General features: G+C 39.3%; 1 protein-coding gene and 1 pseudogene across 2 annotated transcripts in view; one reads left to right on the top strand and one right to left on the bottom strand.

Moving 5' to 3' along the window:
* The window catches only part of LOC107550431 (erythroferrone-like), a 15,495-nt gene extending 8,431 nt beyond the window's left edge, over window positions 1–7,064 (bottom strand). The window contains exons 1-6 of one of the 2 annotated variants that reach the window (XM_016231700.1): window positions 6,563–7,064; window positions 5,892–6,134; window positions 5,490–5,606; window positions 5,115–5,229; window positions 3,817–3,944; window positions 3,440–3,551 (exon numbers count right to left, since the gene is read on the bottom strand). In XM_016231700.1, coding sequence (XP_016087186.1) covers window positions 3,440–3,551; window positions 3,817–3,944; window positions 5,115–5,229; window positions 5,490–5,606; window positions 5,892–6,029 — 610 coding nt within the window. In that variant the 5' untranslated portion in view covers window positions 6,030–6,134; window positions 6,563–7,064. The remainder of the gene's footprint in view (window positions 1–3,439; window positions 3,552–3,816; window positions 3,945–5,114; window positions 5,230–5,489; window positions 5,607–5,891; window positions 6,135–6,562) is intronic. The other variant, XM_016231702.1, reaches the window with a different exon arrangement.
* Window positions 7,065–7,910: 846 nt separating this feature from the next.
* LOC107550427 (mitofusin-1-like) overlaps window positions 7,911–16,803 on the top strand; it is a 15,193-nt pseudogene continuing 6,300 nt past the window's right edge.

The following is a 16,803-nucleotide window of genomic DNA, read 5'->3' as shown; positions in this document are numbered from 1 at the left end:
CTCAGAAATACACGATGGGCTCTGATTGATTAGCTGGCCCAGTGTGTTGTGATAGGCTAAACCGCCTCTAGTGTGCGTCTAAACGTCCCGCACCCCAACATAGCGGCATGTGCTCCGGCTGTATTATAAACAATGACGTTGTCTATATTGCTCATCAGTTTGAGCCCGATTGAGAAGCAGAAGATATTATTGAAGAGGATCGTGCATCTTGCCTCTTAACATCATGTCAGTAAACGCAAAAGAAGGTCCTGCTATATTGTGTGTGTGGGTGCTAAGGAGTGGTTGTAGCTTGTTGTTACAATAAATAATATTGTGTTAACTAGAACTAGCTAGCTAGCTAGCATGTAACATGGACAGATAAAACAGCAACCCTTGCTGCCCTCCTAAATCACTGTTTGTCAAAACAAAAACAATCTTGAACTGTTGAGAATATGCATTCACAGACAGAGCCTGTGCCAAAACAAGATTTGAACCACAGTGGTACATATGATACTTGCTCATATGACTTTTTTTCTGATATTATTTACTTTTTCTGATATAATTACCCTTTAGGACAGGAATGGGCAACTCCAGACATGGAGGGCAGAGTCCAGTTCTATCCTAATTCAAACAAACCTGCCTTTCATTTTCAAGTAATCCTGAAGACTTTGGTTAGATTTTTCAGGTGTGTTTAAATAGAGATGGAGCTAAACTCTGCAGGACAGTGGCCCTTCCAAGAACAGAGTTGGCCATCTCTGTTTTAGGGGTAGATAGAGTACACTGTGCAAATCTAGTGTCAGAATGTACCTTGTTATAAAACATGTCACCGAAATGACGGGAACAAATAAACACGCTTGAGAACTCCGTTGCTGCCTTGGAAAACAAATTGCATCCACTGTTCACATAACACTGAATAAGGTTATCTTTTCCTCACAACCAAGAACACACTCTTTAGAGATATTAGGCTTGTTTGATTTCATGCTGCACCGCAAAGATCGGCTGCCGCCTGTCAAAACAATGCATTCTGGTTACATTAAAATACTTTTGTCCAACTTTGATCGGCGCTGCAGCCGCCCTACGATCACATGTGCATTCACGTGAGCAAAACGGGACCAGCCGCAAAAGCCTTGATGACGACACACTTTATTCTCATTGGTTAGATTCTGTGATGACAAGCACGATGTGTGTTGCATGCTTATTCTAAAAATTTGAGTCCAATGCTCACAAATCGGTGTTTATATAACAGTAAAAGCATTTTTAGGTAGTTGCACTGTTATATTGAGTCACGTTTAAAAAAAACACTGATGAAAGCATATACACCCCCACTTAATTGGTATTTAAATAGCATATGTTAATGTTTAACTTATTCATGAACAGATGGGCTGTATTAAACAGTATAAAAAGGGTTTCTGTTGCTTTATGAAAACATTCTGAAACATCTGTGTATTTGACAAATGTTGCATTTAATTCACTTCATCTGTGAATGTATGCAAACACTGCGAGAGCGTCATTACCAGGAGCAGAAAGTGTCTGACTTGACGTCTCCGCTTTAATTCCGCCCCCGACTGCAAGCGGCTACTCTCTCCAGCCGGAGGCAGGCTAGTAACTCGAGCAAGTAACTGCGGCGCTGCCGAAGACTTCCGTAACCAAGAAAGAAACGCGTTAAGCTGCGTGCTCTTGCTCGGGTCGCTAAGTGCACGCACGCACATAAGAATCCACTCTTAATTGACAGTGTAAATAACTCAGAATGCATGAAATGACACTATCCCCGTTTAAGTGCAGCATATTGCAACGAGAAGCGTGTTGCCAGTGACAACAGATAAGTACCGCACATGCATGAACTAGCACAAGCATTTAACTGAAAACAACTTAATGAGCCCAAGCAACACAGATAGCCTTAGCAACACGAATGTTGCCGATAACCTGAGAGCATTAAATGGAAATAGCTTGTGAAGACGTTCGAGAGAGTGAAACATAGCAGCTGTGAAGTGGGTGCTTGATCTCTTGATATCCTTCTTGGGGATGAAGTTCCCATCTGACTTCGAACTTAAATGAATCGGAGGTGAGACCATTGGGGAAGCGAATTACCCTTCTCTAAATTCCCGATTCCTAGTGATGATGGTGTTTTGCCTGCCGAAGTCGCCATTTAATTAGCTATTGAGCAATGCGAAAACTGCTGATACTACTGCGGGACCTTATATATCAGGGATCCTCAAATCTGGCCCACGAGATCCACTTTCCTGCAGAGTTTAGCTCTAACCGTAATCAAACACATCTGAGCATGCTAATCAATGTCTTCAGGATCATTAGAAAATCACAGGTAGCTGAGTTTGATCAGGGTTGGAGCTAAACTCTGCAGCGCATTGGACCTCCAGGGTAAGATTTGAGGAACCCTGTTATATATGAACGCTTAGATAGGTGTCGTATTCCCATAGGTTGATGGGGATCAGCTGAGAGTCAGCTGATGCGAGCTTGACTTACGTGACCTGCCAGAACTAAGGCTACGCTTGATTTTCTCCCTTGTATAGACACATAAACCATGAAATTCAAATAAAATTAAAATAAACATTAATTCAAACTAATGCTGCATCCCATTGTGCCTACTCATACTACATCCTTAAAGTATGTACTCTTTTGGTGAAGAAAAAGTACACACTTTTGAGTGTGTAGTAGAAGAGTAGGCAAGCTTTGGGAGATGTCATACAATTGCATCTTTAACGGTCCGCTCTGTCGCATAATTACACATCCTGTCACTGTAAACTGGTCTGTCAATCATCTTGTCACAGTTAACATCCTCCACATTTCATTTCATTTAACTTCCTTATAGGAAAGAAATGAAGTAGCACGTTGATCTGCCAGCCGTGGGTCTTTATGCAGAAAACTCTGCTCATATTTTTTGCATGATGCATTTAAAAGTTAATGGCCAAACGTATGTTTATAAAAGTTCACATTGTTTTTGTAGATGAAATATCCTAATACAGATAACATTAAATAAAAAATTTTAACAGGTTAAATGTTGATTATTATTAACTCAAACCCCTTTATCTAAACCTCTCTATTTAACAGTCAGTCGCACACATCCGCCATGTTTGTAGTTTTTTAACGTTTTTTAATTGTGTTTTTAGTTCTGAACTGAGTCATTCGTCAAAGCGCAATGGATTGTGTGTAATATTAGCCATCAGAGTGTGCACAGATCCACACTTCAAAAATCTACCAGAAATAATAGACCATCCGGGGACTTCTGGCATACACTTTTCAACATACTATGCTTTGGGACGCACTTATTTTAATCTCACATACTATTTAGGATGGATAGTATGAACATTGGGATGCAGGGTTAGGCTGTGTCTGTAACCATACTTTCAGGTTAAGAATCAACCAATCAAAAACCATATTGGTTTATAACTAGTCTGAATGTTGGGGGAAGGAGCACACCCCAAAACATACTTGAACCACATACCCAGTAGCAGACTTGCTGTGAGCTGATAGAACCCAGACACTGGAGCTATGTACCGGCCACTGCTGATGTTAAAGCCTTGTCCTCTCTGATGGAACTGCTCTGTGTTTGAGGGCTGTGGAAAACACAGAAATGGAATTATTATGCCATTGCCACTGTCTTCCATTGCCAACCCTTCTACACTGCTTGCCAGTCTGTTTCACCATCAGCCAAAGCTAACATTGCTGCTAAACTAATACATCTAGAGGTCAGGGCTACTTCAGACAAATGAAAGCCTAATTTAGAGTTTACATTGAATTTCACAGCTATGGGGGTGCTATGTCACAGTTATTGAAATTAGTAAATTGTTTCTAGTTTGGAAAGGGTTGTTTTTCACTTACATTGTTGAAGGGCTGGAGCTCCTGCAGACTGCGACGGTGGACCATCAGGTTGTGGTGCAGTTGGCAACGGAAAGCTGTGGCCACACGAGGGGGTTGATCGCAGAGCAGACAGTGAGTTCCAACCACCTCTGAGTGGGAAGGTAATTACAGGATTGTAATGTTGTCTTGTCAAAAGCACAAAAGAACTAATTCCCATCTTATTACTTCATTTCGAAGGGTTTGGGACAAGGTGTAACCCGATAGACTAGGCATCTTCTCAGACTCAAAAACACTGAAATAAAGCCAGTGGAAAATGTTTGGGATTGTATTAGACTGACACTTGGCTGTATATAAAGTCATTAAACAATCTCACAATGAATAGAAGATGTAAATATTTGGAATGTTTGAGTGTGTGTATGAGCAGACAGAGTAGATAGAAGTGTGAGGGAATGAGAATGCTAGAATGTATGAGCGTACGGCGCAACTGCACTTTTCTATGTGAATAAGAGCCTTTATGTTTTATACTGCTGTCAGAACAGCCTGCAGCTCACTGCACCAGAGCACAAACAGACCTGTGTCTGCTTTCCTGGCAATACTCCAACACTCATTCCACACACAAACATGCACACACACACACAAAATCTGGAATCTGTGGAATTCTTTGGCCAGGCCAAGTCAAATCCACGTCCTGGAAAATTACACCTATTAAGAGATCAGCCCAGCCCACATTCAGACTAACAGCCTCCCCAACAAATGAGCATGATAACACATATCCCAAACATCAAGCAATGCTGAAAATGACTTAGCCCAAACAAAAACAAAAAGCTGTTGGACCATTATAACCAACATATTTAAATGTGTTTAACAAACTTTTTGAAAGATGTTGATGTCAAAGCAGTTACTTATCACCAGTTTAACTAATTTGTGCACCTGCATCTGGTGTCTTTGTGTAGTGTGCATCCATCACTGACAAAACTATTGTGCACAAGTGAACTGAATCATTAGATGATGCACAATGTAGAGCAACGGACCCACCTCTCTGCACATTTTGTATGTCTCTCTTATATGATACATTAAGTTTAGTTCATGGAGCTTTCTCCCAAATAGCTGATCTGAATCAGGTGTGTCAAAGAGACATAAAAAAATGTGTAGAGCAATGGGTCCCCAGGACCAGAATTGAAAACCTCTGATCAAATGCCATTTTAACAAGTTGTAGGTCTTGGTCAGATCTGCCAGGTGGATATATCATGAGATTTATTTTCTGTTTTCTTTCTGGTATGATGGGTAATGGTGTGTGAATGGAGTGAATTCCAGTATACCTTTTAGTTTGACTTGGAAGTCCTTTATCATCTCTGCATGATGAGGCAGTAGGGGGCCTGGAGGACCAGGAGGCCCCTGGGGACCTGGAGGGCCTGGTGGACCTGGAAGGCCATGCTGGACATGTAGAAAGTTTCAAGTTACATTACATAATAAGAGAAATCCATTTGAAGAGGTGAAAGATTAGGCACTTTCTGACATGTTGTCACATAGGCCTCATTAGTTTTATCTTTGTGTGCTATGCTTAATCTTTTTTCATACGGTTTTACTACGTTTTAGTACTTCTGTACTTAGAGCTTTTATTCAATATATTTATATGCAGTTAGTCTATGTATTGATATTATTCATCTTTAGCATGTGGTGTAATCAGAGATTACCTTGGAGGGTCTTTTATTGACTCTTGGTTTATTATTTCCACCCTTGTTGGAGTTGTCCCTAAAGACTATCCATGTCCTGTGGGGGCTCACGTTTGTTATGTCAGAGGATACAGTATCCTGTAAAAGTTAAGCATATCAGAGCTTCAACTATGTTAGCAATCTTTAACTACGGCAAATTTATAAACTGTTTCTGTATTAGAGGAATCCATTTTTTATGGTGTCGTCACATAATCTACAATGTTTATGAATGTCATTACCATATACTTTTCCCTCATGTCTAATGGTTGTCATACCCTAAAGTAAAATTCAGAGCATTGATTTATGAGATTTTACAGTGTCTTTATGTACTGCTTTAAAGCCTTGGCAGGTTAACAGCAGGTGTGTGTGTCCCATTTGACTTACAGGGCTCTCAGTGCTGACTGTATTGTTTTCCTCTTGGAGCTCCAGACTCTCCTCACTCTCTTGTGTGGTGCAGGTAGACAGCAGTAAACTCAGCAGCAAGGCCAGTAGTGCCCCTCTTGCCTCATGCCTGAGCTTCATGTTGCAGTGTAGGTGAACTTCTAACTCACTCAACTCACTGCACAATTTCCATTCCAACACAGAGAGGTGACCAGATGTCCTGTGGGTAACACGATGGAATCGGTCCTTAAGACAGAATGATATCCAAGAGTGGAGGTGAGAAATCAGGGTGCTGGTTCTTCAAAGCATGTTCCCAAACACTCTTTGGGTAAAGTCTTCTAGGTTATTGTGGCTCTTGACTTGGAAAAGATCATTTGGTCTCTGATCTACCAATGTTCTACTTTCTTAGTTCAGAGTGCCATGAGAGTTGTCCGCAGGGCCTCACCATGCTTCTACTCATTCACAGTCAGTCTGTCCCCTGTGATAGCCAAGATTCTCTATGCCTCCTGACTATTGTCTAAATTCTCTAAGCTTGAGTTATGGATGTTCAGCCTATGTGTTATAATCACCCACTATGTGTAGGTGTGTATTCCATAAATTATTGTGTGTGTGTGTGTGTGTGAGAGTGTATTTGTTGATGGTTAATGTCTGTTGCTCAGTTGCAGTGTGATTACCTGCGATAAACCCTGTGTGTGGTATACTCAGTCTCTCTCTGTGGGTGGTATCTCCGCGTCTTCTTTCTGTTTTTAATAATGTTTGATTGTCTTCTGCTCTCCTTGATGCCTTTGCACAGTTCCGTGTGTTTATATTTTCGGTAATTCCTTCAGTGATGAAAATCTATTTTGCCAGTTGAGGTCCTTGTTGCCAGGGTCCAGTTTATTCTACATCTATGTCAGTGGTCCACTCAGAAAGGATCTCTCTGTTTTGAAGGGCTCCTTTTCGCGCTCCACTCTTTTTAACTTCCTCTCAGATCAGACTCCTCCTCTTCTTCTAGTTTGTGCACTCCTCCTGATATCAGTTGCTGAATCTTGACCTGTCACTTTGTCTTTCTTCAACCTCCTGGTCAATTGTCAGACCATCTCTCCATGCCTCTCTACTACAGTGAGCTCCTGGTGCCTTCTTTCGTTTGTCTTGTGTTTGGCTCATTCTTCTGTCTCTGCCAGCACTTACTCTCTCCGTAATCCTCAGCTGCAGGGTCCTAGTGCCTCTTTTTATGTGTTTGTATAGTGGTCTGCTTGTACACAGAGATGCTTCGTCAAGATGAATTAAAAGGAAATCAAATAGATTTAAAATGTCAGAAATAGAAAGAAGGTAGTGTTCATTTTGACTAAATGACTAATATCCTAAATTTCAGTGAGAGACACTTGGGTGGGGCCGAAATGTGCATTTCAGATATGCAGAATTGTACTGTTAAAAATGATGACAGTTAGGAGAAAAGTTTTGCACATTTTTATATAGCAAACCACCACACCTCTTTCTTTATCAGTCTTCTGCTCTTGCTTTTTCCTGGCTGAGAGAACAGCTTCTGTGTGGTCTTTAGACTAGACCACAACTGTGCACGAAACTAATGAAGCTTTAAAATATTAAATGATTAAAATTATTAAAATGAGAAATGGTTGCCACACAAACCTCACATGCAATTGATAAAGTGATAATGATAAGCAGGGCCACAGAAGTGATAAATTCTGAAAATCATTTAGAATTTTCTACCTGGATCAATGTGTTTTGAATAAAGCAGAGTATAAAGACAATTTTAAGTGATTCTGATAGAACCACTACTCATTAAAACATACACTGAAAACTGATCAAACATGCCAAAATTCCTCAAACAATAAAGACAACACTATCTAACTGATGCTGGAAATAGCAGTTTGTGGTTAGAGACAGGTGATTGGAAGCTGTCTGCTTAATTATGCTGAATAAGAGGATTTGAGGTCACCGTTCCTGCTCTGTAAAGGCTTGCTCCGTATTGCTAAATCTCATCAGACAGTCTCAATATCCTGTACAGAAATAGACTTCTCTAGAAGTTACAGCAGTGTTCAACAGGCCCAGAAAAGATGTTTTGGAAAATATTTCATTTCTTTGTATTGAAGATGCTCTTTGACATCATTTGAGAAATGGCACCACTTGAACCTGTACTGCTGAAATTCTGTTGTCAGAGTGGGTGAGTACCAAAGCCTTAATATATAGGCTACCAGTAGGTTAATATATCACTATGTTACCATGTTTTTAGGCATCTGAACTGTGATCTATACTGTGCTTTCAGCATTTAAACATGGAGCAGGACAATATTTCACCACTGCAACACTTTGTGGTGGCAAAGAGGACAATCAGTGCTGTGTTTCACCAGGTGTTGGAGTTTGTTAGAGAGTGTTCAGATTTTGTAGAGGGTAAGATGGATTAAATGTCCCTTATATGACTTTAAATATATTTGACCCTGGACCACAAAACCAGTCATAAGGGTCAATTTTTGGAAATTGTGATTTATCCATCACCTGGAAGCTGAATAAATAAGCTTTCCATTGATATATGGTTTGTTAGGATAGGACAATATTTGGTTGAGATACAACTATTTGAAAATCTGGAATCTGAGGCTGCAAAAAAAATCAAAATATTGAGAAAATCGCCTTTAAAGTTGTCCAAATGAAGTTCTTAGCAATGCATATTACTAATCAAAAATTTAGTTTTGATATATTTACAGTAGAAAATTTACAAAATATCTTCATGGAACATGATCTTTACTTAATATCCTAATGATTTTTGGCATAAAAGAATCGATAATTTTGACCCATACAATGTTATTTTGGCTATTGCTAAAAATATACCCAAGCGACTCAAGACCCAGGGTCCAGAGTCACATATTGTTCTTTAATTGTTTAAATCACACACACACACACACATTGGATTTCCATGTTTTATGGGGATATTCCATAGACATAATTGTTGTATGACGTGATGGTTGTATTTTCTAAAAACAAGATTCTCTTATCTGATGAACTTCAATCCCAAGCATCATGTCTGGAGGAAATGTGGCCCTGCTTATCATCTGCATAAATGCATGGTGAAGCAAAAACCAAAAGGATTTGGTTACCATTCACTTTCAGATGATTTGGAAAAACACACACACACACAGATTTTTCAACATACCTTTTATATTCCACAGAAAGAAAATGGAATTTGGAATGACATGAGAGAGAAAATGACAACTTTCATTTTTGGCTGAACAACCCTTTTAATGAAAACCACATCCAGAGCGCTCATGAACTTATACTTGGCTTAAGGGTTCACCTTACAGCAGAACAATGACCCTAAGCACACAATCAAGACAATGCAGTAGTGGCCCAGCCAAAGCCCAAACTTGAATCCAATTGAAAATCTGGAGAAACTTGAAAAAATGGCTGATCACCAACAGTCCCCATCCAACCTGTCTGAGCTTGAAAGAACCCGCAGAAAAGAATGGCAAAAAAAAAATCCCAAATCCAGACATGCAAAGCTATCAAAAATATCAAAGATATCCAAAATAAATTTTTGATTTGTCATTATAGGGTACAGAGTGTAGATTGATGTTAAAAGTTTTTTTTAAAGCATGAGCTACAAAATAAAATATGACAAAAAAACTCTAAATCAATCAGCTAAGTCTGGTCCTACTCTTTAATGTATGATGGTATTGAATATGTGTTTGGTACCCAGAGACGTGGAAGAGTGAGGATTTTGAGCATGTAGCTGAGGAAAAACAGTGTCTGCAGATCCAGGCCTGCTCCAGGAAACTAACCGTCATCAAAGATGTGCTAGCCCGCAGACATATGAAGGTGGCCTTCTTTGGCAGGTACAACTACAGTGATGACTAATCTAAACTTACTGTTATGTAAACCAAATGGTGACAACAGGCTAACAAAATGAAATGGATCATTAATGTTTTTGCTTTAGTTCTTCAGCTGCCATAAGTGAGGCACAAAAAAAAAAAATCTCTCTATGTTTTTCTCTCGCTCTTCTATAATTTGGTTTGAGATAATATTGAATTAGAGAAGCTAAATGGACAGTTTATTACTGGGTGCTATATGTTGTTTCTCAGGACCAGTAATGGAAAGAGTACCGTAATAAATGCCATGCAACGGGAACGGGTTCTGCCCAGTGGAATCAGCCACACCACTAACTGTTTCCTGAGTGTGGAGGGCACAGATGGGGAACATGCCTACCTTACCACTGAGGACTCTGAAGAGAGGAAAAGCATTAAAGTATGGCACAGTTTCCAGACCTCATTATGTTTGTAAACTACATTAATTTGAGCTCATTTTAATCTATATTATTACGTTATGGCATAAGGACAGTTTTAGGGGGAGTGCATTATAATGTAATGTCATAATTTTTTATTAAATGAAAAGATACATTCTAGTGTATCATCTCTAGTTCTAGTGTTTATTTATTGATGAAGTTCACAATGCAGGTTCGGGAGGAGCCTAATCAACCAGTCCTGCCAATCATCGTTTCAACCGTATATAAGCAGCAGTCATTGTTCCGTCCAAGCAACTATTCTTCTGGCATCCCTCCACCACCTCTTCTCCTCCTTTAAATCCCTTCTGTTTCATCCACACCGTATTATCATTGGGGGGTTTCTTACTCAGAGCTCAAGCCGAGCCTCGGGTTTCGAGCCTCCTTCACGGACAGCAAGCCAAGTTCGTTCTACCATTACCTGGCAGGGCTGAATGGGCAGGCGAACTTGTGAATTGCTTTCTAAACTAATGGCATGTCAAGTTATGAAGGACATGTTTTTATCTCACTTCTCAAGAAAAGTAGCTTTATTTTTTACATAATGCAAGAAAGTTCCTTAAGTCCTTATGGCATTTTAAAATGATAAATACAATCTGTGCATAAATGTGTTTTAGTGTTGTGACATGATTTGAATACTTTGTGGTCTACTATCTTGTTGAAGCTTAAGGTTTGTCTTTACCATACAGTCAATCAGCTTGCCCATGCTCTGCATATGGACAGGAACCAAGACTAAGGCTGTCTAGTCCGAGTGTTTTGGCCCAAAGCTAAGTGTGCCCTGCTGAGAGATGATCTGGTCCTGATGGACAGGTATTTACCCCTCTATGGTTTGTCAGAGCTGAATTAAGGTTCTGCAGGACAGGTTTGGCACATGAACAACAGACCTGGACAGTCGCTGGCATACTCCAGGGATCTTTGGCAGAGACATGGACTTGCAAGGAACTCTACAAGGTTTGATGTTTTGTGAAGAGGGCTGATGTGTGAAAGTACTAATGGATTTTGGCAGTGCTGTTCTTGGTATCATGCGTGGTAAAAGCCTATTTGGTTTGCAGGAAAACTTGTTTAATTTCTTATTTCTGTTTGCAGAAATGAAAATCAGACACCAAATTGCCTGATCTAATTAGCAATAAAGAATGAAACATGATTTGTAGTTTGATGAAATATTAATAACCCACACTCTTCTCAATCTGCAGCCCGGGCACAGATGTCACATCAGAGCTGGACAGCTGGATTGATAAGTTTTGTTTAGATGCTGATGTCTTTGTGCTTGTGGCCAACTCTGAGTCTACCATAATGAACACTGTGAGTAGACAGATTAACTAATCACTGAAAAAAAAATGTGTGTGTTGTAGTGTTTTATATATTTTTTTAATTAAAATTATTTGCTGTTTTTCTTTCTTTTACCTAAATGCTCTTGTTTGTATTTGTTTCACTCTACGTTGAAAGGAGAAACACTTTTTCCACAAAGTGATCAAAGCCCAACATTTTCATCCTAAATAATCGTAGGGACGCACGCGTCTGCCTTAGAGCCAGAAGAATATCTGGAAGATGTAAGTTTTATTACATATGACTCATAACCCATATTTATTAGCCACAAGTGATTCACCACATGAAACTGCTGTACACAAAACGTAGATTTTTGTTTAATTTATCATTTCTCCGTCATAGATTTCAGATTTATATGTTCAAAGAAATTTGATTACTTACTAACACTTCATAATTTTCAATGTCTTTCACAAACATTATGCAGTGCTTAAAAGTTGAGAACGTCATGTACAGTGGGGCAAAAAAGTATTTAGTCAGCCACCAATTGTGCAAGTTCTCCCACTTAAAAAGATGAGAGAGGCCTGTAATTTTCATCATAGGTATACCTCAACTATGAGAGACAAAATGAGAAAAAAAAATCCAGAAAATCACATTGTAGGATTGTTAAAGAATTAATTGGTAAATTCCTCGGGAAAATAAGTATTTGGTCACCTACAAACAAGCAAGATTTCTGGCTCTCACAGACCTGTAACAACTTCTTTAAGAGGCTCCTCTGTCCTCCACTCATTACCTGTATTAATGGCATCTGTTTGAACTCATTATCAGTATAAAAGAATATAAATACATATGAAAATGTATTGAAAAAGTTTATGAACTGTACATTTATAATTATATCAATGAAAGCAACACATGGATCGCTGTGTCAGTTTCTTAGTGGAGGAGCTAAAGGTAGTGGACCTTAACAAGGCACCTGACCGCATCTTCTTTGTCTCTGCCAAGGAGGTGTTGAGTGCCAGGATTCACCGCGCCCAGGCAATGCCAGAGACTGGTAGGCTCCACTGCTTTGGGTCACACAGCATAGAGCCTTCTGCTTTTGACACTGCTCTGGAGGGAGACCAGGAAAAACTAGGCCTAGTCAAGTTAAAAATGAGTGTAACAACCATAAAACGGAGTGGCCCAATGATATTGAGAATGGTATTTGATGTGCAACTTTAAGTGTGAAAAAATATGCAAAAATGATGCTCCGTCACACATGCTTCATTTCATATTTTATATATTGGTGGTATGATGGAACCGAAATGGGCCGTATGCTTTTTCTTTAAAGCGGTGCTTTGGCTGAAGGATTCCAAAAGCGACTGATGGAATTCCAGAGTTTTGAAAGAGCATTTGAGGTGAGAGTGTACTCAAACTGTAGTGACTGGCTCCTGGATAATCATTGTCTGACAATGAGGCTAAAAAACAATGAAGATTACGAGGAGCTTCATGAGAAATGAGTCTTAGTCCTGTCTGTATGCTCTTTAGACTAGATGAGAATTTATGACAGCTTTACCCAGAAATGGTGTGAAGTGATGATGGTCTCCTTAAGCAAGCTGGTTTGCATCAATTCAGGCCATGGGCTACTGGCTCCCAGATGTGTGAGATATTTGGTGTTCCTCATAGATTCCAGGCAGCCATTCCCATAGTGGCAATCCCTGAGCCAAGTTAGCGGATTTGAGTAGGTGAGCATACCTCACATTCTTGGGATCCAGGGATGAAAATTCACAGTAATCTACGATGGCATTAATAGATGGGCCTGTTGTGATTCAGTCATATGAGCAGACAATGATGAGAGTGGAAAAACATGTCACCCATGTTGATAGTCATAGATAAAATCTTACCATTGGAATCTTGTTTTGATTAGTTTTAATTGTGATGTGTACCCTGATAATTGTGGTACAATGATGGCTCAAGAACATGCTTCATGGATTCCACAGGAATTTATACCACAGTCTGCTGTGAAGACAAAGTTTGAGCAGCACATGATCAGAGCCTGGCAGATCATTGAGTAGGCTATCATGGATACCATCAATATTTCTTCAGCAGAAAAAAAAGTGAGTTCCAAAAACCTGTCTGCTTTATAACGGAGGGTCTCTGTCCAAGCTCCCAAAGACAATGTTTGGTACCACTATTGAACCAAAATCATTTTGTTCTTTAGCATGGTATTTTTATTTATTTTTTGTTGTTGTTGTTACAAATGGAATATTCTGCATTTTGAACCTCTGTAAATCCATAGAGAGTTCTCATTAGAAGATTGTGAGGCTTTAATGGATCGGCTGGAGTTTGTGCGAAATCAACTCAATTTCCTAACCAAGGACATCAAAGACAAGATAAAGGCCATCACTGACAAAGTTGCTGCCAAGGTAACCTGCAAGTTCTGCCAATACCAGCATAGATGGAGTGTGTGTGTAAGGCTGTGCAAGGCTTAGGCCTTCCCTTGGCATAGGTCGAAAATTAACAATGGTGCTCACAAAAATGCCCCTATTCTGCTGTCACAAATATATGCGGCACTAAATTTAGTTCTCGGAGAGACTGGCATGGTAATGTACATGACAATGTTAATGTATTTGGTCTTGGCATAATAGATCTGCTACGCTGCTGCTGCTGTGGCAGAGCAAGTACCGAGACTTGCTACTGCCAATATATCCAGAACATGCTGCTGTGAGCATGAAAGAAATATTGCTGCAGCAAATATAACATAAATGAAATAACACCCCACAAAGCAGGAGACATAGAAGGGAAGGGACAATACAAGCCAAAACAAGAACAAAACACCCCCCAACAAGCAGATCTATCACCAAGACATATGTCCTGCTGCTGCTTCGAAGAGCCATGTGAACCGCATGTATTTCTATCTATGTGTGCCTGGGCTACCACGCCAAACGGCATAACGCAAGTGGCCTATGACTATGTGAGCCTTGGCTACCACGCCAACTGGCTTAACACTAGTGGCTTATGACTATGGGAGCCTTGGCTACCATGCCGACCAGCTTAAAGTCTGCATGAAATCAAAATTGACTTTATTTACTTTATTAGCGCCAGAGGCGGACAGTAACTAAGTACATTTACTTAAGTATTGTACTTAAGTACACTTTTTGAGTATCGGTACTTTACTTGAGTATTATTTTTTCTGGGAACTTATGACTTTAACTTCACTACATTTGAAAGACAAATATTGTACTTTTCGCTCCACTACATTTCTATCAAGGTCCTCGAAGTAAAAAGTCGTTACTATGTAGCAGCTTTGAAAGTCAGTGGGTGATTTTTTTCTTCTCTAAAATGTGATCAGTAATCACTCTTGTAGAGCTACATGAAGTGATTTCCCAGCATTTTTTGAACACTGACCAGTTGCAAATGTGATATTTATTTACAACAATTCAATAATAATAAGTTAATATTGTGGTATATATTAGACACAATATTGTCTGATTTTGCTAAATTGTGTACGTGAAAATACTACCTATAAAGCCACAGAAGAACGGTTGTGCATCTCCTAATAAAACACAGGTGTTGGACTTGAAGCAGCACTGCAGACCATTCTGTGTGTGACATCAAAGTACAGCGATCAAGTAATGGAGTTGAGTACTTTGTCTGCCTCTGATTAGCGCACACTGCTAGTCTTGATGTGAACAATGTATCCATCCATGAGTATTGTAATTAATCCGCTGAAAAAAAATATTTGTCATGGTAATCAAAATCGGAACATTTGCTTCCGCTCTGGAATGGCATTCCTTCTCTGATGACGTCAGTTTGATGGCTTGGGCAGAATATCCTTAAATACACCCTCCAACCGTTATTAGTTGCTATGAGTGAGAGACAGAGAGGAGGAGCGCAAAAATAAAACCACGCCCATTCAATATTCCGTTTCAGCTGGAAATACGTCACTACACTGAAATAAAGCCGGCAGCAACGTTCACGCGGACTTTAACAATAGTGGCCTATGGCTATGTGAGCCTGGGCTACCACGCAGACTGGCTTAACTCTAATTAGATGCGCACTGTGTAATGTTTAATGAACAAAATGGATATACGTTGCAATCCGATAGATAAGACCCCAGCACCCACCTGAGCAAATATCATAATTTAGTCATTTGATAACTGCTGTTACTTTCTACACTTCATCAGTCCCAGTGGCAGCGTAACAGCTTGTTAATTCATGTTCTTGCAATGATGACTGACAAAGTTAGCCGATGCATGCCATTTTACTCCAAATTAATTCTCACTGCTGCTCTTCTAGGTGTCCAGTGCCATGGCAGAAGAGATTTGTTGCCTGTCTGTTCTTGTGGATGAATTCTGCTCTGATTTTAGCCCTGCCCCGAATGCCTTAGCCCTGTACAAAACTGAGTTTTTTTTCTTTCTTTATGTTAAAGTCAGATTTGAAAAAATCATGAAGAATTAACTTTTGAAGTATAGAGCATATACCAAAGAAACCCAAACACATTACTTTGTTAAGCAGTGCATTATGGGAACTGTCAAGTTCTGTTCACTGACTAATGTCTAGAGAGTTACCTGTATGAACTCTGCAGTGATCGCTGTCTGTGATCAACATTACAGCACTGATAAGCTGGTCTCTTAAACTAGAAACTAAGACTAAAAACATTGTTCTTAATTAGACTAATCTAAAGGCTTTTACATAGCTGTGTACCATCTTCAAATTCTGTTTAAAGGCACAATGGTGCATACAATTTGTACTAAAATATGTAATATGTTATTATTTTTAAATATGATAATGAATTCTGTGTAAAAGTATTTAATGTTGTATTTTCACATTTTCATGCTATATTTGACACTTCAGATTCTGTTAAATAATGTTTAAAAAAAAATAATCGAAACCTGTAAATTCACATGAGAATCAAAACTAAAGATATTAAAACTTGTTTCAGTGAATATAATTCAAATGACAAAAAAACTTATTTAAAGGGTTTGTTCACCCAAAAATTAAAATTTGCCCATAAATTACTCACCCTCAATGCATCCTAGGTGTATATGACTTTCTTCTTTCAGACAAATCCAGACGGAGTTATATTAAAAATTGTCTTTGATCTTTCAAGCTGTTTAATGGCAGTCAGTGGGTGGTGCAGTGCTTCAGTCCAAAGAAGTCAAGTCAAGTCATCTTTATTTGTATAGCGCTTTTAACAATACAGATTGTGTCAAAGCAGCTGTACAGCATTAATTAGGAAAATAGTGTGTCATTAATGCAAAATGACAATAGTAAACACTCAATTTTCAGTTAAAGGCAGTTCATCATTGAATTCAGTGATGTCATCATCCAGCTCAGTTCAGTTTAAATAGTATCTGTGCAATCAAGTCGACGATTTTGCTGGAAATGAAGTGTCCCCAACTAAACA

This window comes from Sinocyclocheilus grahami, unplaced genomic scaffold (assembly GCF_001515645.1).
Source record: "Sinocyclocheilus grahami isolate Dianchi unplaced genomic scaffold, SAMN03320097.WGS_v1.1 scaffold398.1, whole genome shotgun sequence".
NCBI classification, from domain to species: domain Eukaryota; kingdom Metazoa; phylum Chordata; class Actinopteri; order Cypriniformes; family Cyprinidae; genus Sinocyclocheilus; species Sinocyclocheilus grahami.
This window is presented reverse-complemented; position numbering and strand designations above follow the sequence as displayed.